The 23,233-nt window shown below is 38.3% G+C and overlaps 1 protein-coding gene across 1 annotated transcript in view; it reads left to right on the top strand.

The window, feature by feature from the left end:
* Positions 1-23,233, top strand: part of KCNMB4 (potassium calcium-activated channel subfamily M regulatory beta subunit 4) — a 60,714-nt gene that overhangs the window by 5,675 nt on the left and 31,806 nt on the right. The window contains exon 2 of the mRNA XM_046010882.1: positions 21,589-21,716. Within this exon, the coding sequence (XP_045866838.1) occupies positions 21,589-21,716 (128 nt within the window). The remainder of the gene's footprint in view (positions 1-21,588; positions 21,717-23,233) is intronic.

Genomic DNA, 23,233 nt, shown 5'->3' with positions numbered 1-23,233 from the left:
AAGTTCATTGATGGCCTGGTCAGAGATGACTCCCCAGTTTGTGAAGCACGACTGGGTGAAGGGGGGTGATTTTACTAGATGGTAATCTAGAGAAGAGACACGAAAGTGAGGAGAATCCATGCGATTCTGCCTTCAATGAGAGCATTCTCCAGCGAAGAACAGGAATAACTATCAAAGGAAATGCATTGTTAAGTTCCGTAGGAAAGTACAAACACCGTGATATGTCTACAGAGGAAAGATTAGGAGAAAAGCTTCATGGCGAATGAAACATTTGCGATGAAATTTTGAGAATGAATGGGATTTACATCTGGGGAGGAATGAAGAGAACATCAAGGAAGAGAAAATGCCAGGAGCAAAGCTGTAGAGCTGTGTGAGTACAGGCTGTTTGGGGGAAACATCAGAGAGATCGTGTGGTTGGAACAGTGGGTTCAAAGAATGGAGTCTTATGGCCAAGGCAGGAGAGTAAATTGGGATCAATAAGTCAAAATCGTTGAGAGCCAGCATAGTTTTGGTGACACTGGGAAATCCTGATAGGAAGAATAATGCTCCTCCCTACCAAGACGTGTACATCCTAATCCCCAGAACCTATGACTATCTTACATTCCATGGCAACGGGGAATTAAAGTTACAGATGGAGTTAAGGTGGCTAATCAGTTGACGTTAAAATAGGGAGATTATCCTGGAAGATGTCGGGTAGTCACAAGGGTCCTTTAATGTGGAAAGAGGAGGTCAGAGTGATGTAATCGGAGAAAGACTCAACCAGCCACTGCTAGCTTTGAATATGGAAGGGGGGCAGGAGCCAAGGAATGTGTGCAGCCTCCCTTTCCAAGGAAGCAGGAAAAGGCAAGAAAATAGATTCTCCCTTAAGGAATCCAGGAAAGAATACAGCCCTGCTGGCATCTTGATATTAGTTCAGGGAAAACCATTTGAGAACTTGGACCACTACAATTTTAAGATAAGTTTATTTGTGTTGTTTAAGCCACTAAGTTTGTGTTACCGCAACAATAGAAGTCTTAATACAGAAGCCAAGGAAGGTTTCTGAGTAGGTGAGTAATGATGACTTGATACTTAAAGCTATGGTCAGAACACTAAAAACCCACCTGTATTACAGCTCCTTCGAAACAATCTCATCTGCAGACTACTAGGGTCTTCCTGTCTGAGATTACTTATCATGATCCATCTCTGAAATCCATTTGCTGTTTATGAAGATTTCAATTATTTCTAGGATCCCCTAAAATTATGTATCTAAAACACTAATCAGAAACTTTTTTACTTTTACAAAAGAGATTTGTTATGTTACAATACATTTTGGGAAACATGCCTTTATTTTATCACAAACTCACCTCAGTTATAAAGCTTTCTACAGGTTGTTGACACATTTTGTTTATGTAAATCATTTTTGGGCACTCATCTATGAATGAAGATGTCACGTTTTATTTACTGTGGGTTCAATTTTTTTTTTCAGTCTCTAGCAGAGTTTCATATTCAGTTGGGTTCCTAGATAAATAGTATATACATTTATATTAAAATTACAATAATTACTGGGGCATCTGGATGGCTCAGTGTCTGCCTTTGGCTCAGGTTGTAATCCCAGGGTCCTGGGATCGAGCCCCACTTCGGGGTCCCTGCTCAGTGGAGAGCCTGATTCTCCCTCTCCCTGCTGCTCTGCCTACTTGTACTTCTCTCTACCTCTCTGTAAAATAAATAAATAAATAAAATCTTAAATAAATAAATAAACCATAATTACTCAAGCAAAATACTAAACAGAATGGTTTTTAATATTACGTATGTTTCTCAGTGTCCCTCATGCTGTGACTTAGATATTCTCTAGGATATATACATGTGAAAATAAAGGAAAAATTATGCTTTTGAGTTGTAGTCATATCCTCTCCTTTTATTTAAAAATAATCAGTGTTATAAATTGAAATTCATGTGTCAGGTAAATTATTTAACTGGTGACTATTTTTTGTAAATGAACTCATTTAATTAATTTATTTCATGCATTTGCTTTGTTTTGTAGCAGAATCCAGCTGATTGGGTCACTAGAAGGTCTGTCTGTATACTGAAGCACATGCGAAGGAATATCCATTGATCTAATTCTTCCGTATCCCTCATCTGGTTGATACAGCAGACTAAATGGACTTTCAAACCTTACCCGGTGTCCAGTTTACTAGTCGTCATCTAACTAGATTGCAGCAGCATGTATTGATGATGCATCTCATTAGAGAAAATTAAATCCTAGAAACTTAAAAATCTTAAACTTTATAAACTTAATCCAATTTTTCGTTTGTAACAAAATATATTTACATAATTATTTTTATCAGGAGAACTTTATTTTAAAACAGTTCTAAAGAACAGAAAACCAGGAAATAATATTAACTAGTGAAAACTATATCCTCAATTCTGATGATTATAATTGCTTTCTGTTTTCTCTACTTCTAAGGTAAAAATGTCAGCAAAATTCATCTTTATCACTCTAAAACCTGGTTCTATTCTGGAATCCTTTATTTCTTTCAGTGGTACCATTATTCTCTGTTATTAATACTCATAAAAATTTTCACTGCCAGTGCCCTAGTCAAAACCATCATTTGCTTTGATTATTTCAGTATCTCTTTCCTGATCTCTGTATATCTGGTCCATTTTATCCTGCAAACCAAAGGTTCTCAAAGTGTGGTCAGTAGACCCGTAGCATCAGTATCATCTGTGAATTTGCTAGAAATTCACATTCTCAAGTCTCATCATAGCTCCACTGAATCAGGAACTCTATACCAGTTTCTGACTTAGTAGTTCTGTGTTGAAATTCAAGAATTTGTGCAGTGAAAAATTATATAGTTGGGGGAAATGCTATAAAGCAAACAGTCCAAAAGAAGGCAAGGAAAAAGAGAGAAAGCAATGTGGACAAAAGATACGATAGTACCTTTAAACCCCAATTTATAAGTAATTATATTAAATATAAGTGACCGACTTCCATTTAAAAGACAGAGACTGTAGACTGGAAAAAAGAAAAGCAAACAAATGCAAATATATGCTGTTTTATTTATTTATTTATTTATTTGAAAGATTTTATTGTCCATTTGAGAGATAGAGAGCATGAGAAGGGAAAGGTCAGAGGGAGAAGCAGACTCCCTGCAGAAGTGGGAACCCCATGCGGGGCTTGATCCCAGGACTCCAGGATCATGACCTGAGCCAAAGGCAGTCGCTTAACCAAATGAGCCACCCAAGTGCCCCATGTGCTGTTTTTAAGAATCACACATAAAGTATAAGGACACAGAACAGTTGAAAATTAGAAGATGGAGAAATATGCACATAAACAATCAGAAAGAAAGAAGGAAGGAAGGAAAGAAAGAAAAGCTGGAGTATCTGCATTACATACAGTAGACTTTGAGGCAAAAATTTGTTGCTAGATAAAAAGGGACGTTTTGTAATTATAAAAAATTTTAATTCAAGATAATAGAACAATTAAATACTGGGATATACCTAAAAATATAGCCTCAAAATACTTTAAAAAAATAAAGCAACTCAAAGGAGAAATACATGATTCTATCATGATAGAGATTTTAACATACCTCTGTTTGTGACTAATAAACAGGAAAAAATAATATCAATACATATATAATAGATTTAAATAACATGTTTAACAACAGACTTGGCTAACATATAGAGTAGTGTATCCAGTTGTAGCAAGGCGCACATTTTTTTTTTTAAGATTTTATTTATTTATTTGATAGCTAGAGATCACAAGTAGGCAGAGAGGAGGAAGCAGGCTCCCCTCTGAGCAGAGAGCCTGACATGGGGCTTGATCCCAGGATCCTGGGATCATGACCCAAGCCGAAGGCAGGCTTTAACCCACTGAGCCACCCATGCACCCCAAGGTGCACATTATTTTAAGGGCTCCTGTAACATTTATAAAAACTGATTATACCCTGGGTCATAAAGTAAGCCTCAACAAGAGTGAGATAATAAAGATTATATCCTCAGTGAAATTAAACTAGCAATTGTTAAGTTTTACTGAAAGACATAGAAAATGTAGGAAGTTCACCAGGGAAAGAATGAAATTATGAATAAATGGTGCTTGAACAATTAGCTCTACATAAGAAGGAAAATGTGACACATACTTCACACCATAAAAACCAGTTCCAAGTGGAGGAAAAACTAAATATGAAGAAGAAAACTAAAACTGTCCGGAGGTGCATGGGAAAATATCTTTAACATACATTTGAGAAATATTTTCTGAAACGAGACTAAAAAAAATTATCAGAGGAAAAGATTGATACATTTGAACACTTTAAAGTAACAATTCCTATATGACTAAAATTATTATAAACAAAGTATAAATATAAGCCAAACTCTAGTAGAAAATAATGGTCAAACAAATAATAAACAATAAACAAAAATGAAAATGTCTACAAATATTAAGACAACACATGTCCATATATATAAATATATATGTATATATATAAATATGTATATATATAAATATATATGTGTGTACATATATATTTATATATATGAGGGACTTCATTGCAAAATTGTGTGTAGTAGTGAAAAGTAGAAACAACCTAATTGAATTAATTAAGATATTGGTTGGAGTACTTTAACATGAATCTAATCACAGTGATCTAAACAAAGCAGGGATTAGTTTTTTGTTTTTTGGTTTTTTGCTTTTGTGAATATCTGAGCTTGTAGGCAATTCATGGGGCTGTGCCCGTTTGATGTGGAAGGTTATCCAAAGACCCAGGTTCCTACCGTCTTGTTGCTCTACCATCCTTTAACATCTTTTTTACTAACATGATTGTATCTGCCTTTCAGGCAGTAGGACAGGATGAAAGAGAAAATAGAGGGCAGGCAGCTTTCTTTTAAAAAAGAATAGCATGTAATTCACATAAAATGATATTTGCCTTTTTACTAGGTACAATTTTTAGTATAGTCCCCAAATCGTGCAATCATTGTCACTGTCTAATTTCAGAATATTGTCATCACTCCCCAAAGGAATCCCATACACATTAGTAACTCATGCCCCATTCTCCTAACTTGGTCATGATATATAAACATTTTTCTATGTTCCTAGATTTGGTTTGCTAGCATTTTATTGAGGATTTTTGCATCTGTAGTTATGAGGTATATTGGTCTGTAGTTTTCTTGTGATGGCTTTGTCTGATTTTGGTATGGTAATAGAATTAGTCGGGAAGTGTACCCTCTTCTATTGTTTGGAAGAGTTTGTGATTATATGACATGATCAAGCAGGATTTATTCCAGGAATGCAATGTTTGTTCAATGTACTAAAATCACTCAATGTAATACACCATATTAATAAAACAAACCACAAAAATCTGATTACATAAGTATATGCAGAAAAAACATTTCACAAAATCCTCTTATGATTAAAAAAAATCAATAAAACTAGGAATAACAGAGAACTTCCTCAACCTGATAAAGAGCAACTACAGATAACGAATATACTTAAAGGTGAAATACTGAAATCTTTCCCCCCAAGATCAGAAATAAGACAAGGATGTTTACTCTTGCCACTCCTGTGATGCCACTCCAACTTTGATGTTGGAGCTTCTACCCAGGACAGTTAAGCAAGAAATAAAAAGATAGCCAGATTGGAAAGGAAGAAATAAACTACTTCTATTTACAAATCACTTGATCTTGCATAAAGAAACTCCTAAAGAATCTACCAAAAAGAAAAACCCATCTTTTAGATATAATAAATTCAGCAAGATTACAGAATACAAGGTCAAGTTACAAAAATCAATTGTATTTTTATATACTAACAATGAACAATCAAAAAAGGAAATAAACATTCTATTTATACTATTATCAAAATAGTAAAATACTTAGGAATGTACTTCACAAAAGAGTATTTTTAACAAAAGAGTGAAAGATTTGTGCCCTGGAAGCTACAAAATACTATCAAGAGAAATTAAAGAAGAGCTAAATAAATGAAAAGGTATCCTTTGTGGGTTGGAAAACTTAATATTGTAAAGATGGCACACTTCCCAAATTGGTCTGCAGATCCATTAATATCCCTATCAGTTGGGTTTTTGTTTGCGGAAATTGACAAACCGATCCTGAAATTCATATGGAGATTTAAGGAACTCAGGATAGCCGAAATGATCTTGAAAAAAGAGAACAATGGTGGAAGTGTCACACATTACAATTTTAAAACTTACTGGAAAACTACAGTAATCAAGACTGTGTGGTACAAGGCATACCAATCTATGAAACAGATTTGAGAGTCCAGAGTAAATGAGCACATTTATGGGTAATTGCTTTTTGGCAGTTCTGTCAAAAGCATTCAAAAGGGAAGGAACTGTCTTTCAACCAATAGTGCTGGAACAACTGTATGCATGCAGAAGAATGGCATTGGACTCCTACCTCACACCATATACAAAAATTGAGTTAAAATGGATCATAAACCCAAATGTAACAGCTTAAACTATAAAGCTCTTAGAGGAAAACAGAAGTGTAAATCTTTATGACCTTGAATTAGGAAGTTTCTTTTTTTTTTTTTTTTAAGATTTATTTATTTATTTATTTTTATAGATGGAGATCACAAGTAGGCAGAGAGGCAGGGAGAGAGGGAGAGAGGAGGAAGCAGGCTCGCCGCCAAACAGAGAGCCCGATGTGGGGCTCAATCCCAGGACCCTGAGATCATGACCTGAGCCGAAGGCAGAGGCTTTAAACCACTGAGCCACCCAGGCGCCCCTCAGTTTCTTAAATATGGCACAAAAAGCACAAGCAACCAAAGGAAAAATTGATGATTGGACTTAAATACAATTAAAAACTTGTGTTTCAGAAGATACCATCAAAAAAAGTGAAAAGACAGCCACAGAATGAAGAAAAACATTTGCAAATCATATATCTGATAAAGATTAAATATCCAGAATAAAGAACTTTTACAACTCAGCAATTAAAAAGACGGATAAACCAACTGAAAGATAGGCAAAAAATATGAATGGATATTTTCCCAAAGAAGGTATACAAATAGCCAATCAGCACATAAAAACATGTTCAGATGTGTACAGGGTGTCTTCTTGGGGTGACGAAAAACTTCTAAAACTTGTGGCAGTGATTACACACTTCTGTGAATCTACTAAAAACCATTAAACTGTACATTCTATTTTTTACATTTTTTAATTGTAAAAGTCAAATTTTTAAAGGTTTTATTTATTTGAGAGAGAAAGTGAGCAAGAGAGAGAGAAAAAGAGCATGAGTTGGTGGGGAGGAGCAGAGGGAGAGGAAGAACCAGACTCCCTGCTGAGTGGAAAGCCCAAAACGGGGGCTTAATCCCAGGACACTGTGACTATGATTTGAGCCGAAGGCAGATGCTTAACTTATTGAGCACCCAGGTGCCCCTGAACTGTACATTTTAAATGGATGAATGAAATTGATGTGTGAATTACATTTCAGTAAAGCTGTTACCAGAAAAAAACGCTGAAAGGAGATTTGCTTTGCAAATTTTGACATTTCAAGTCATTCATAAAGACGGGTCTTACTCAGTAAATGATGTTAAAACTTCCCTATTATTTGGAAAAATAAATATTTTAAAATAACTAATTTTCCAAATAAAATTTGGAAATAAAATTTATTTGGAAAATATTCAGAAATTATTTGAAAAAATGTGTGATAAAAATAAGATACAAATTTAATTAAAGTAAACCAATTTTAATGGAATAAAAATTTTGATGTATAAAAATAAACTGGGTAAGTAATAAGATAAAATATAGGTAAATATTTACATAATTTTTAGGGGTATGCAAACCTTTCTAAACATGACACCAAAGGCACAAATCATAAAGGAATGCACTGATTTGTTTAATGACAGTAAGGCTTATATATGTTTAAAAAATTAAAATTTAAAGAAAGATGACAAACTTAGGAGAATATTCGTGCTGTGGTAGAGAAATGATTCAAAAGCCAACATAAGAAGAGCTTTTAGCCATAAATGGCCATCTCTTCAGTAACACACTAGGCTTGATGATTAATTTTATGTGCCAACTTGACTGGGTTAACAAATGCCCAGAGAACTAGTAACATATGATTTCTAGGTACATTTGTGAGGGTGTTTCTGGAAGAGGTTAGCATTTGAATCAGAAGTCTCAGTAAGGAAGAACCATCCTCACCAATGCTAGTGGACATGATCCAAATTGTTGAGGGATTAAATAGAACAAAAAGGCAGAGAAAGGGCAAACTTGCCCTCTGCTGGGCTGGAACACAATATTGGTGTCCCTCTTACTGGGGCCCTTTACACTTGATCTGAATTCTACCACCGGCTTTTCTGGGTCTCCATCTTGTGAGCAGCAAATCGTAGGATTTCCCTTATTGTATGAGCCAATTCCTCATAGTAAATCTCTTATATGTCTACATGTATACTATTGGTTCTATTTTTCTGGGGAACCCCGGCTGATACACAAGGTCAGAGCGTGAACAGGCAGTTTGGTGAAGAATTACAACTAAGCGGACACGTGGAAAATGTAGTCTCACTAATATTCAAAGAAACTCCAATTGTGAATGTTTCCGGGTCAATTCTATGAAAATAGATAACTTTAATCCTATTTTATTTTTAAAATTTTTAAATTTTATTTTATTTTAATTCAATTAATTAACACATAGTGGATTAGTTTCAGAGGTAGAGTTCAGTGATTTCATCAGTTGTATATAATGCCCAGTGCTCATTACATCACATGACCCGCTTAATGCCCATCACCCAGTAACCCCATCCCCCACTTCCTCCCCTTTAATCCTAGTTTAAAGTGTGCCAGAGCACATGAGAAACAAGGAAAACTTCTGAATTTTTTTTTATAATTTCAGGAATGCATTGAAACAAATACCTGTGATAGAACACATGTTCAGATGAAAATTATGGGACAATTTTACTTAATATTTACACAAAATCCCAAGTGAGATAACAATGGTAATCACAATGATAGAAGCACCAGAGTTCTAAATTTTTATTTTTGCTTATTTATATTTTCTAAAATATTTTTTTGAACAGTGTCACTTACCTTATTTTGTAAGCCTAAGACAGCACAAAAGTGATGAGGTCTTGTTTCTGCGGTTATAGGTAATGGGTCTGTCACTGATGTGGGTCTAATTGCACAGATTTTCACAGATTGAGTTGATACGAATTACATATGTCTATATCCCAAACATACCACAAATTAAGTCAAAAGAGACAAAATGAGAAGGGAAATTGGGTGATATGTGATAAAGATGAACTTTTTTGCTATGTAAAGACTCTTAAACATCAACAAGAAAATGACCATAACGGGAAGAGTTCGTGGATAGTCAGTTTGCAGGAAAGAAATACAAATAGATGTTCAAATATAAAAAAAAAAAAAATTACCTCTATTTTAAAAATGCAAATTAGGGGCACCTGGGTGGTTAAGCATCTACCTTTGGCTCAGGTCATGATCCCAGGGTCCTTGGTTGGAGCCTGGAGTTGGGCTTCCTGCTAGTGGGGAGTCTGCTTCTCCCCCTCCCTCAGCTCCTCTGACTCCCTAATTCTCTCTCTCCCGCACCCACCCTCTCTCTCAGATAAATTAAAATCTTTAAAAAATGCAAATTAAAACAAGAAGTCCAATATTTCACCTATCAGAAAGTTTAATTATACCAGCTTACGTTTTACTTTTTTCAGGATATGAGGATAGGCACTCTTGTAAACTAGCAGAAGTGCAGTTGATACAGTCTCTTTGGAACACAATAGTCATAAATTTTTTTTTTAAAGATTTTATTTATTTATTTATTTGACAGTGAGAGAGAGAGATCACAGGTAGGCAGAGAGGCAGGCAGAGAGAGAGAGAGAGAGAGGGAAGCAGGCTCCCTGCCGAGCAGAGAGCCCGATGCGGGACTCGATCCCAGGACCCTGAGATCATGACCTGAGCCGAAGGCAGCGGCTTAACCCACTGAGCCACCCAGGTGCGCCAATAGTCATAAATTTTGAGTGTATACACACTTTTATTTTTCCTGTTCTCACATATGTACATATAGATGCTTGTAAAAGGAATTTTGTTGCTCCTTTGGAACTTCAAAAGACTGGAAACACCTTTAATGTTTTTTAGTAGAGGATAAATTAATAATTCTTGCATATCCATATAGTAGAATTGAAAAAAGGATGAGCTAGATCTTTCTATGCAGATATGAGAGCACCAAGGTACATTGTTAAATGAAAGAGAAAGAGAAGAGTGTACTCACATTCATGTTAAAATCAAATGTAGAAAACACCTGGAAGAATGTACAACTGTTAAGCATGTTTGCCTGGGGGTTTTACCTTGTGTATCTATTATGCTTAATTTTAGCAATTTGTTTAAAAGATTTTATATATTAGAGAATGACAGAGAGATGCACAAACAGAGGGGAAGGACCATGGGGAGGGAGAAGCAGATTCCCTGCTGAGCAGGGAAGGGGGAAGGGGGTTGGTGCAGCTCCATCCCAGGACCCTGAGATCATGACCTGAGCTGAAGGCAGACGCTTAACTGACTGAGCCACCCAGGCACTCCTACTTTATTTTTTAATCCAAGTAGTAGTATGACCTTGGAAGTTACTTAACCTCTCTACCTCAGTTTTTTTTATCTGTAAAGCAAACTGTAATAGTATCTATCTCATTGGGTTATCAGGATTAAATGAGTAATATGTGTGAAACATGTATTGAATAACGGTCTCACATGTAGTTAGTAAACCTTTGATGAATACTCGTTATTGTTATTATGAATGTAGTTTAACAAATCATATAATGCAATAATTTTATTGGGAAGGGGTACTTCTTTATTGAGATTCCTCTGTCTCAATCCATTTTGCAATGCAGAGACAATATTTTATTGTCAGTGTAAATATTTTTAGTTTATTTTTCTCTAATATTTATCACTGTGTTTCCAACTAGTAGGCTCTCTGATGTGTATATTCGAGATACCACTGACCACACATAATAGAATATGAGTATTTAGCTTTCTTACACCATCCCATTCCACCTCATTTTTCTGTCCTTCATTCTTTAAATATGGTTCTATCATAATTTTTGGCTAAACTAATATTGAGCATTAACTTATTTTAACTATGTAAATTATTGTTCATTTCTAGAAATGTTTCTTTTCCTTGAGCTCATAGTCATCCCCTTTTCATATATTCTTACTTTCCTATGCACCTTTCTCTTCCTTTTCCAAAATTTCCCCACAGAGTCATAAAACTACTTTGTACACTATTTTTCATATGACTATTTGTAACAGGTAACCATTTAGCTCCACTTTTTTCTCTTTAAAGAAATCTCCTGGGATGCCCTTTCTAGATTCCTTCAGCCCACTACTGCCCTGAATTGAACTGGTTACACCTTAGGCCTGCTGTGTCTTCCCCATGTTGAGTGTGTTCCGTTGACCCAGTGCCTTCCTATTTCTTGGCTTATAACTTTGTTTCAGTGGAGTACATCCTCAAGTAGCTTCCTTAGAAAGGATGCATGGGAAATACAACTTTTAGATTTTATGTTTTGATCAGAGTTCTGTTTCTGAGAATTTGACCTGGTCTCATCCCTTTAATCAAAATGCAATTTTATTAGGCAGCGTCCATAACTTAGTGTACCGCTGTACCTTCAACATCTTTCCTTACGAGAGAAACAAACAACTGGAAGTTCTGCTCAAAGTGAGGCTCACTGAGCTCCGATTTTTTCCATCCATCCAAACTGGTCAAGAACCCACTGGCACACCTCAGGGTACTCCTGGGGGCATGCATAGCCCAGTATTAGAAAAACTGGCCTAGATTAACAACCGTTTATGTGGACAGGTTGGGAAAGGCGGTAGTATAAAAAGAGAAGGTGCACTGGGAGTGTGACCATTTGCTGTGACACTTACTTCCCAGCATGACCTGCTTCAGTCCTGTAAATGGCACCCTTCTGTTTTAGTGGGTCAAAAAGCCCGGAGTACAAAAGTGGCATGGTAACTTGATGTTCCATGCTTGTACAACCTGACCCTACTGACACTCAGGACCAAATCCATGGTTTCTTAGAGAATATTTGCCAAAGAAAGCATGGGTTTGCTGTATGTTACTAGGGCTCTCGGTGGGCTCCATGTACCCCCGAGTCTGGCACAGACCTCATATTACGGTTGGAGGCACTGGGCCAAAGAGGTGAATTGAGAGCGCTGGAGCCTGGAGCAGCTGGAGCACGTTCTCCTGCTCTGGCTGCCACGGAAAGCAGTGGCATTATGGGTCACTCAATAAGGGCTCAGAGTAGCAATCTCAAAAGTGGGTCTATGATTCTGCCAAAATATAAGGAAGTACAAGCATTGCGACTCTTTCTAATTATTAAGGAGTGAAAGATGCAGAAACTCGTCTTTCACTTTGGAGGAGATATTTAGAAATTTCCTAGACCACTAGACTCCCAGAAGCATCACTGAGGTGGCAGCCCCCTTCCCTCAAATTTCCCACTCAATGGCACACCTGTGTTTACCAAAGAATCTAGGGCACTTTGTACTCCCTGCTTCCAGGTGCAGTAATCAGCATGATATCATCAATGTACACTGTAACGTTCTGTGGGATAGAGGGGGTCTAGGTCCCCGTGGAGTAGAGCGTAACAGCCAGAGAGAGTTGAGGTACTGCTGAGTGAGACAGTCCTGAATAAGACTGGAGAGTCTGCACCCTCTCGGCCAGGTAAAAACAGCCTCTGATACACTTTTCCCACAAAGATGGAGAGAAAAAAATTCGCCATAGAATAGTTTCCAGAGGTAAGTGTCTTTGCTCCAATAAACAGATGATCTGAAATGGCCACCATGGTTTCATCTAACGATACAGCCATTCTCCAAGACTTGTCAGCCCTCTTCAGGAGCCGAATAGGCAGGTTAACTAGGGACATGATAGGAATCCCACTCCTGTAATCTCTGTGACTTCCTAGGGTGGCAATACTGGTCTGTTGATTTACTATTTGGGGAACGAGCAGGTAATGTCAGACTCATCCACCAAAAAAGCTTCTGTCTGTAGGTAAGCGGGTCAAGGCAGGTACTGAGGACTGATGTTAAGTACCACATGTTGCATCTATACCTTCGGGATCTATAGGAACAACCACATGGAATCTCTGGGCCCATCATAATGCCAGCTTGGGCCAAAGTTCCATCTTTCTCCTGATGTTATGAGCCCCCGTTGTGAGCACAGTCATACCTCGGGCCTTCAGGGTTAAATGGTTAGCACAGAGCCAGCGTCCAGTAATACTCTAAGTGTCTGCCCTTTCTAGACAAGCCAAAAACCAGACTGTTAACTATAGAGGACAAACGATGGTTGCCAGAGGAGAGGTGAGTCCGGGGTGGGTGAAATAGGTGAAGGAAATTAAGAGGATGAGTAACGTATAGAATTGTATTGTACACCTGAAACTCCTCTAACACTGTGTGTTAACTATATGGAGTTAAAATTTAAAAAGGTGAAATAAATGTCTGCCCTTTCACCCCTACCCAGCTGCTCTGGTAAATGTCTGCATGTTCTCTGGGGAAAGGTTAGAAGATTTTGAGTAGGTGCTACGTCAGGCACTACCAAGGGGTCTGTCCCCAAGGATGACCAGCCTCCTCTTTGTTCAAGGAGCTTTTGGCCTGGGGACTGGATGAGGAGCCCTCTCTTATGTCACAGTGTCTCATTGGACTACATTTCATCAGACCTCAGGTTTTTTCAGGTATGTAGTTCAAGGAGAACCTTAAAAGGTGTTCATCTTTTTAGTCCCAAGTGCCCTATGATCTGTTAGCCACTGTCAAGTACCCTGTGGATTAAATTATTTTTATTATGCTCACAAATTCTGTGGGCCAGAAATTGAGACAGGGCACAAAGGGGACAGCTTATCTCTGCTCCATGGTGTCTGGTCCCGGGGCTGAGGCTGGAATCATTTGAAGGCTCACTTACTTACCTATTGATGCTGGCTTTTGGCTGGGGGTCTGGGATCCTCTCCACATGGGCCTTTCTGTGTGATCGCTCTGCATGGGGCAGTTTTGGCTTCCTCATGGATTAGTGTCCAGATTCCAGGGGCGGGCACTCCCAAGAGACAGTTGCAGGCGGAAGCTATGCCACCTTTTCTGATTTAGCCATGGAAGTCACACAGGATCACAGGCTCATCCGCGTTCTAGGGAAGGAAAGATAAAGCTGCACCCCGAATAGAAGAGTGTCAATATCACACCGTAAAAGCCTGTGAAATGGGATAAATATTCATGCAGCCATCTTTGGAAAACACATCCTGCCACGAGTAGGAAACATCAAGTTTTTATCACCATCATTTCTCAATCCTGGTCCTCGGAGACTTAGCATGGATAGGGCTTGTTGGTCTCCATGCCGAAAAGATGGCTGTAATATTTCATTAAATATACATACACACATTGAAATTTGTGTGCAGTATACAATACAGTACACAAATAATGCCATCAATGAGGCATTATCTGAATGCGTGCATGAACACTTAACGAAACTTTTTTATTTCAGTGTTCTATATGGTTGTGAGGATTGGTCCTCCCCTCAAAGATTTTGAATTAGGATCACACACCATGGAATCAATTTTTACATGTACTATCATTCTTGTTATAAATAATAACTATTGAGCTTTTTCCAGGTTAGACTTCTTGTTTTGGTTTGACTTTTTCTATTTAGATTCGCTCTCTGTTTTTAGTAAAGACACTGTATTTTTATTTTCTAATGCTAATGCTGAATGAACTATTTTCTCTTGAAAGTGAAATGTCATTTGAAACTTTTCTCAGTTTTAATAGATCACCAACCTGAAGAGTCTGCTCAAATCCAGAAGTTAAATGAATATTACTAAATTACAGAATGCAGATAGGATCAACGCATGACAATAAATTCTAACTAAAAGAGCATTGGTGGGTGGGTGGAAATACTATGCAGAAGGTAGTGAGCAATTTTTCATTGAAGCATTTAAGGAGAGAGGAACAATTCTTCAGTGAGTAGTAGTTCAGATAATTGGGCATTTTCAACACCATCCCCCATGCCCCTTATCCTCCAAGCACATTAGATGACTCAGTCTTTCTGGAACATTTATACAGACAAAGTCATTGCACATTCCATTTCTTCTTTTTGGAATGTCACCTTCCCAAGACATTGTTTGAGTAGCAAACTCCTGGTCAAACTTAAAGACACAAATCAAAAATCATCTCTTCTGGGAAGCTTCTCTCATACCCCCAAAGCCCAAAATCTTCATTTCCCCTTCTGTAATCACAAAGCACTTTGTGAATAAGCTACTACTACTACATTACATGCTCCTGGGAAGGGAGGGGAGAGACAAGAAAAGGGTGAGTAATATCTAATCTTTGTACTCTGTCCAGTACTCAGCAATCAAGAATGGCTTGTTGCATAAATTATCAGTTCTAAAAAGTTGTTATTCCAAGGGAAAGGAAAGCTGTTAAAAATACGGATTCCTGGGGAACCTGGGTGGCTCAGTGGGTTAAAGCCTCTGCCTTCAGCTCGGGTCGTGATCTCAGGGTCCTGGGATCGAGCCCCGCGTTGGGCTCTCTGCTCGGCGGGGAGCATGCTTCCCTTCCTCTCTCTCTGCCTGCCTCTCTGCCTACTTGTGATCTCTGTCTGTCATATAAATAAATAAAATCTTTTAAAAAAATATGGATTCCTGGTCTTACTAAATAGACCCTCAGGAGGGTAGATCTTTTTGATGAGCGACCCAAGTGGTCCGTGGGACAGACTTTGATGAGCACTGTTCTAAGGTGGGCACCACACTGGACCTGCCCAGCCAATTCTGTCCGAAGAGCTTATTTTAGCTTCTCCTGTTCCTAGCTAGCCTTGCTTTTTATATTTTCTAAGCCATTTGTTTGACTTTGGTTCTTTCACAAGATTATTTTCATTTAGCTTTCAGATATAGATACACATTCTGGAGCCCTGCCCTAGAATTAATTTTTTTTTAGATGACATATAATTTCATATGTGTTTGTTAACTTAGCTTACATTCATAAGGTGAGTGTGTGTTCACAAGTAATGAAGTTGAGGCCTATGAAACAATATGGAGTTTATTAATGGCTCAATTACAGTTTTTATTCCATAGTGTTTTCCTAATTGTATGTTTATATTGTCAAAAATGTCGTTAAAGTTACAAATCATAGCTGATATAGATATCTTACAGATATTACAGAAAATGGGGATGATAGTATAAAATACAATTAGACCTATGTTCCTATAGATAATGTTTTCATTAGTTATTTTTGGGTTTTAAAAAAATTTTTTAAGTAATCTCTCCACCCAGTGTGGGGCTCAAACTTACCATCCCAACATCAAGAGTTGCATGCTCTACTGACTGAGCCAGCCAGGCACACCAAGAATTCATTTTCTAACCAAGTTTAGTTTGGAAATTATTTAATCAGCTAAACCCATTCTAGTGTTAGGTCTTTCAATACTATCCTCCCTAACCAAATAAAGTCAATAAAGAACTGGAGGAAAAAAAGCAGTTTCTCCATTTCTGTTTCTTAAATAATGCCTAACATAGAACTTGCTCCCCAGTGTTTAAATGGACCACGTGTTTTGTGCAATTGTTTTTTTAATGACTCAGTAAAGGAAGAAAGTGATTTCTGCCTACTCTGCCCACATGATTGAAATGTAATCCTCAAGACACTAAAGAACACACTCAGGTGGGTACTATTAAAATATAAATCCATTGTGATAGGCTGAAAAGAATGGTATTATAAATCCTGATAATTCCTAAAATAAGATAATGGAAAAATAAGTCATAATAAGTACATAATCAAATATTCCACGTCAAACGATAATAGCATCTTCCCTTAGAAACTCACAGAAGTCTTAGCCCACTCTCTTCTTCCAACTTGGTTCGTGAATTCAAAAGTCAAAAAAATTTTTTCTATCAGGAAAGCAAATATTTTTATCACATTCCTCTTATTCTCTTGACTTTTTAAAGAAAGTGATTTCATGCAAGTTTAGGCAGCAAGTGACACAGACAATAGCGAAGGTTATTTGGGTGATAATGATATTAAAAATTGGGAAATGCTGCCTTTGCAAGTGAAAAAAAAGGTCAGAATCTTAAGAAGAAGTTTCTCCAAGGGAGAACTCATTGTCCTTTGTGACCAAAGACATTGTTTCTATAAATTCACCTAAGTGAAATTATATCGATGGCACCAAAAACCAAGCCTGGAGCCAAGCTGAGACAAGAGGGAACAAATGAAGACTCACAATGCATTTCTCTGAGGAAAACGAAGCATTGCCACAGAATGCCTCAGAGCATCCGTCTGGGAGGGCTGCACCAACTCCATTCCCAAAGAATCATTACTCTGATTCTCTAAGCGAGGGATGCAGAGATCAGGGCATCTCCCTTACTCCCAAAGCAGGCAGCTTCAAAGAGAGACAACTGGGAAGCCCTAAAGATAGAGACGTAGGGGCCGTGTGGGGCAGTGGTTAAGAAGACCCTGCTGTCTGAATCCCAACTTTTCCACTTGCCATTGTAACGGAGGGAAAGTTTTCTTAAACCTCTGCCCTTCGATTTCCTTATCTGTAAAACATAGGCGATTATACCATTTGCTGCTTTGGATTAAATGAGATTTGGATTCATGAGATGCTTCACAAATAATCAGTAAATGTTAGCCACGACAACAATAAGGGATGCTCTGATGCAGTATATATTATCGCTTGTGCCCCTCCCCCAAAGGTGAGAGAGTCATGGTGGAGCTATGCTATGCTAGAGCCTGGAAATCCATCCGGTTTGAACCAGCTGAGAGAGGAAAGGAGTCTCTGACTGAATTTCTGAAACATTTTTTTTTCCCCCAGAACACTACTTTGAATTGGTATTTATTACTTATTTTAAAATTCTTAACAATCTACACTGCTTTGCCGAGTTGAGAAGGAATCTTGGGAGAATCTAAGTTAGCCTCCACGGAAATTTTAAAGGCAAACTAATCGGAGAATCAAGATACAAGAAAATGAACAAAATGATTTCTGAGAACATAAGGTTTAGCCTTTAAACAATTTTCCTTCTAAGGTTATGTGAGCTTTAAAAGTTACTAGAGTATCATAAGCTCATCATTAAATCTATAATACTCTTGGAAAGAATGCAGTCCATGAAAAAAACAGTTGAATTTTGGATCACAGGCAATTTTTCCTAACATAAAAAGACTTTGCTTCTAAAAACCCATCCACACTACCTCATAGTATCCTAAAGGTGAGGAACGTTTCTTTTTTGCCCACGGGAAACCACAACATACCTAATACAGACTCTACTCACTCAGTGAAGGTTTTCGCTGACCTTTCCAGAAACACGTGGACGTGACTCTCCTGGTCAAATCATAGAGCTGTCATTTGGTGGAGATACTTCTTTTAAACCTATTCCCTGGGTTTAAACCACCCATTTTTATTTAGAAAAACTAAATAGCAAAGAATTCAAACTGAGCTAACCTCAAAACTTAAAAATCTGCCTTACTTCCGTTTGGTTGTCAGCTGTTATTCCCTCAAATGTTCAGTGTACTTCTCATGTTGGGTATAGCTGTTGCATTAAAAAAAAAAAAAAAAAAAAAAGGCTCCAATGGACTTTTAAGGTTTCACACATCCTTTGAAGAACACAATCAGGGGATATATACTCTCACTTTATAAACTAATTGACCATGATGCCGGAGGAAGACTATTTTAATAGAAGGAAAGGAACTGTCCAGCACATTATAGCACACAAATAAGAAAAAAAAAATCAAAGGCCCCTTATGAATGCTAAGCTAATGCCAAGTATAGGTCTCTAAGAAAGGGCCTACCACACTTGTCCTTTTTGGGGGCTGGAATGGTGGCTCTGTCAGGCTGCCCAACCTCTTCCCTGTGGGCAGGATCTTTTCTGGGAAAAATATTGCAACAGCGTTTGTAGTTCTGCCTTCCGCTGGGTCCTTTCTTGGTGTACCTCCAAGAAGAGAATCAAAGAAATGTAGAGCTAGAAATTATTTTGGAGAGTTTACAGATGAGAAGAAATGAAATCCAGAAAAAGGAAGTAATTTACTCAAGTCCAAACACGCAACAAATAGTAGGACTGGAGCCGGATCTAATAGCCTCTATTGCTTCTAAACCCAACTGCTGCTTTGGAAGATCTCAGAATTCAGAATCTCACAGAAAAGTTTAGCTTTATATATGTTATAGTGTTATTAACAGAACATTAACTAGATATGCAGAGGGCAAATAGGCAGTCACCCAATCATCCAACTAAGATTTGTGTAAGGTGTTGTAAATTTGTTACATATAATAGAAAACAACCAAATTTACTAAAAGTTAAAATATTTTTGTGTTAAGAGAAATGTTTAACTGCTGTGAAAATAGCTTCATCATCTTGAATTAAAAATATATATATAAGTGTGATATTATTAATTCTACCAACATTTTTGAAATTTCACTATTACCAGGCATAGTCCTATGTGTGAAGATGCAGGGGGAAAAAAAAGAAGAAAAGAAAAGAGGAAAGAGCCTTGTTCCAACTTGCCGATGAATTGAGGAGGCTGATGTCAAACAGACTAACCAGTGTGGTAGTGGGAAGTGGGATTACAGCTGTGCCTGCACGGAGTGTGATGCCTATGGCGGGACAACGGAAGGGGGGCTTAACTGTGGAGAAGGAAAGAGAAGGTTTCCCCAAACAGATGCACCAGAACTGCATCTGGAAAGAAGGGAACTAAAAGAAAATGCACTGAAAGAAGAGAGAGAAGGGGTGCCTGGGTGGCTCAGTGGGTTAAGCCTCAGCCTTCGGCTCCGGTCATGATCTCAGGGTCCTGGGATCGAGCCCTGCACTGGGCTCTCTGCTCAGCATGGAGCCTGCTTCCCCCTCCCCTTCTGCCTGCCTCTCTGCCTACTTGTGAGCTCTCTCTCTCTGTGTCAAATAAATAAAATCTTAAAAAAAAAAATTTTAAAAAGAAGAGAGAGAAGCATGAACCAGCCAGTAGTTGTGATGGCATGTGGCAGATCTGGGAACTATGTACTTGTTCTTTTTGAAGATTTTATTTGTTTGTTTATCAGAGAGACAGCACAGCAGGGGGAGCGGCAGGCAGAGGAAGAGATGCAAGTCTCAATCTCAGGACCCGGGGTCATGACCTGAGCCAAAGTCAGATGCCTAACTGACTGTGCCACCCAGGTGTCCTGGGACTATGTACTTCTAAATGGCGAAGTCCCAGGTGGGGGAGGGCAGATCCTGAAGAGAATTGTACATCATACTAAAAAGTTAGCATTTTACCAGAAAACAATAGGAAGGTGTTGACAAGTTATATGCTCTAAAATAATGCAAATCAAATTATACTACGAAGGGCACCTGGGCGGCTCAGTTGGTCCCAGGGTCCTGGGATGGAATCCTGCCTCAGGCTCCCTGCTCAGCAGGGAGCCTCCTTCTCCTTCTCCCTCTCCCTCCCACTCCTCCTGCTTGTGCTCTCTCTCTCTGTCAAATAAATAAAATCTTTTTTTAAAAAATTATACTATGAAGTGAAATTCTTTTTATTTTTTCCCTACTCCTTAACATTGGAAACTTTCCTAGAACATCTGGGAGTCGAATGTGATAAAATCACCAGCATCTAGTTGGAGAGCTGACAGAAATCTCGGTTTCCTCATCTGTAAATTGGAGATCATTTTAAGGTTGTTGTAAGAAGCACCTGGGTAAAGCCCATTAAACGTTTATTGCAGTGTCGGGCATATTGTAAACATTCAATAACGGTAAATTGGCACTATCTTTATTGTGATCATCATTGTAAAAACTGAATCGGAGGGGCACCTGGGTGGCTCAGTTGATGGAACATCTGCCTCTTGATCTCAGGGTCATGAGTGTGAGCCCCACATTGGGTGAGGAGATTACTTTAAAAAAAAAAAGAAATCTAAAAAACAACAACAACAACAAACTGAATCAGAGAAATTGGATTAGAATGTTAAGGGTTAAATTTAACATCTAGAGTTGAGAATAATTTTTCCAAATATCCTGATTCTGTATTGCTTATAGTAATTGGACTCATTCAGAGAGAACTACTTTGTTAGAGGCAGAGCTAGGAAAAGGCTTTGGTTAGCAAAATGCATTGATGTGTACTTCTGAGGAAATTTTCTGCTGATTTTATTGTTCAAGACCATGTGAGAAAAGAAAACTTGAGTTTCAGCAGTTGAGAGCAGTATCTGAGGAGAGCTGTGTGCTTGATTTGGTAGTTAGAGTTGGAAGAGGAAAATATCAAGGTCCATAGTTAGCAAATGCAGATAAAACCCAACTTTCTCTTTTTCTTCTTTCCTTCCTTCCTTCCTTCCTTCCTCTCTCTTTCTTCTCTCCCTCCTTCCCTCTCTACTTTCCTTTCTTCCTTCCCTCTATTGATTCACAGGCCCACAATAAAGAGAGTATATCATGCTTTTAATTTGCCATTAGATTGTAACTGTTTATAATCTATCCTCCTATTGTAATGACTAAAGATTATTTTTTTGCAGCATTTAATTGGAATATTTTCTATAATTGCTCCAAATTGGAAATTTGAAATATAGTTCAATGATTTCAGTTTGGCTCTATTAAAGATTAGGTAGGTCAGAATTACATTTATTATATGCATAATATCATCTCCCTATAAAAAAGGACCATATTCCAATATTCTGTAGATTAATAGGTTTATTTTCTGTGTTCTGTTTTGCTAGTGCTCCTATATTCCTCCCTGTAAGAGAGAAAATCAGAAGAACTTGGAAAGCGTCATGAATTGGCAACAGTACTGGAAAGATGAGATCGGTTCCCAGCCATTTACTTGCTATTTTAATCAATTTCAAAGGTAAGCCAGTATTTGTGCATATTAAAGTTGCTTGTAGCCTTTGTAGTTAATTACAAAATAAATCATAGATTGTGCTCACTTGACAAAATATCTGACATGAAGGTAGTCTCAACTCTTTCTTTGCGTGGAGTTAGGGAAGCCGTTTTACAGACTGGGAGGCAGGTGAAGAATATGGGGGACAAAAAGAGAAACTCCATCATGGTGCTACCCTCTGGAGAGATTAAGAAAGTGCTTTCAGAGGGGAACATCAGATACGAGTAGCACTTGCTCCCTGAGAATTACAGATTAGATACACATAAACGGAACGACGTGTTGATTTGTGAGCATTTGGGACTGCATGAAATCTTATCTTTCCTTTTCCTTTCTATTCCGGTGAAGTATCAAGAAAATGAGTTCATAGCATTAAAACTTACTTGACTTAGAGAGAGTTCAAGTTACGCCCTATAACCACGGCTCATTGGACTAGAACACTACAGTACCCATCCAGGTTCCTCATGCTAATTTCTTCACTAAGCATTTATTGAGTATTCACAACTCCTTGCCATACTCTCCGCTTAGATGTTCCAGTTCCATTAAACCTTCTTTTCCTCCTCTGCTCCCTCTTAGTGAAGCACACTACCATCCCCTCATTTACCTAGTCCAGAGAACCGTAATTACTAATTCACGCTTCTCCTTCACACACTGCAACTTATATTTGCCATCACGCTGATTTTACCTCCAGAATGACTCTTCTCTGCCTTCCCCCTACCCTGGTCTTAAGTCAGATCCACGTGATTTCTCAACTCTGTGAACATAAGTGTTCCAAACTGTCCTTCTACCTCCAGCCTGCCCCCAGGCCAAGCCCATGGTTGACGCTGCTGCCAAGTCGATCTTCTTAAAATATGAATTTAATCAGGTTACTCCTCACGGTTTTCAGAGTAGAGTCCACACATCTTGGCATGGCCTAACCATCAGGTCCCTCTTGTTGCATAACAAACCACCCCAAATCCAGTGGCTTACTACAACAGTGATTCATTATTTCTTATAATTCTGTGGGTGGCTTGGAGATTTACGTGCAGTCAGAGGATGGTGGGAATAGCTGTGTGGGCCAGGATGGCCTCTCCCACTCTGCACTTGGTACTGGTGTGGCCAAAGGGCCTCAGTTCTTTTCCACTAGCCTCTCATCCTTCCTTAGGCTAGATCGCCTTCTTTACAATATGGTAGCCGCAGGGTAGCATTTCAAGTGAGCCAGGCCTTGGTTCTGGAATTTACATAACATCACTTTAGATACATTCCCCTGGTCAAAGCAAGTCATGAAGCCAGCCAGATTCATGGGGCGTGTAAGCCAACTCGGCTTCTTCTTCTTCTTTTTTTTTTTTTTTAAAGATTTTATTTATTTGACAGATAGAGATCATAAGTAGGCGGAGAGGCAGGCAGAGAGAGAGGAGGAAGCAGGCTTCCCACTGAGCAGAAAGCCCGATGCGGGGCTTGATCCCAGGACTTTGGGATCATGACCAGAGCTGAAGGCAGAGGCTTTA

This window comes from Meles meles, chromosome 7 (genome assembly GCF_922984935.1).
Source record: "Meles meles chromosome 7, mMelMel3.1 paternal haplotype, whole genome shotgun sequence".
Classification (NCBI taxonomy): domain Eukaryota; kingdom Metazoa; phylum Chordata; class Mammalia; order Carnivora; family Mustelidae; genus Meles; species Meles meles.
This window is presented reverse-complemented; position numbering and strand designations above follow the sequence as displayed.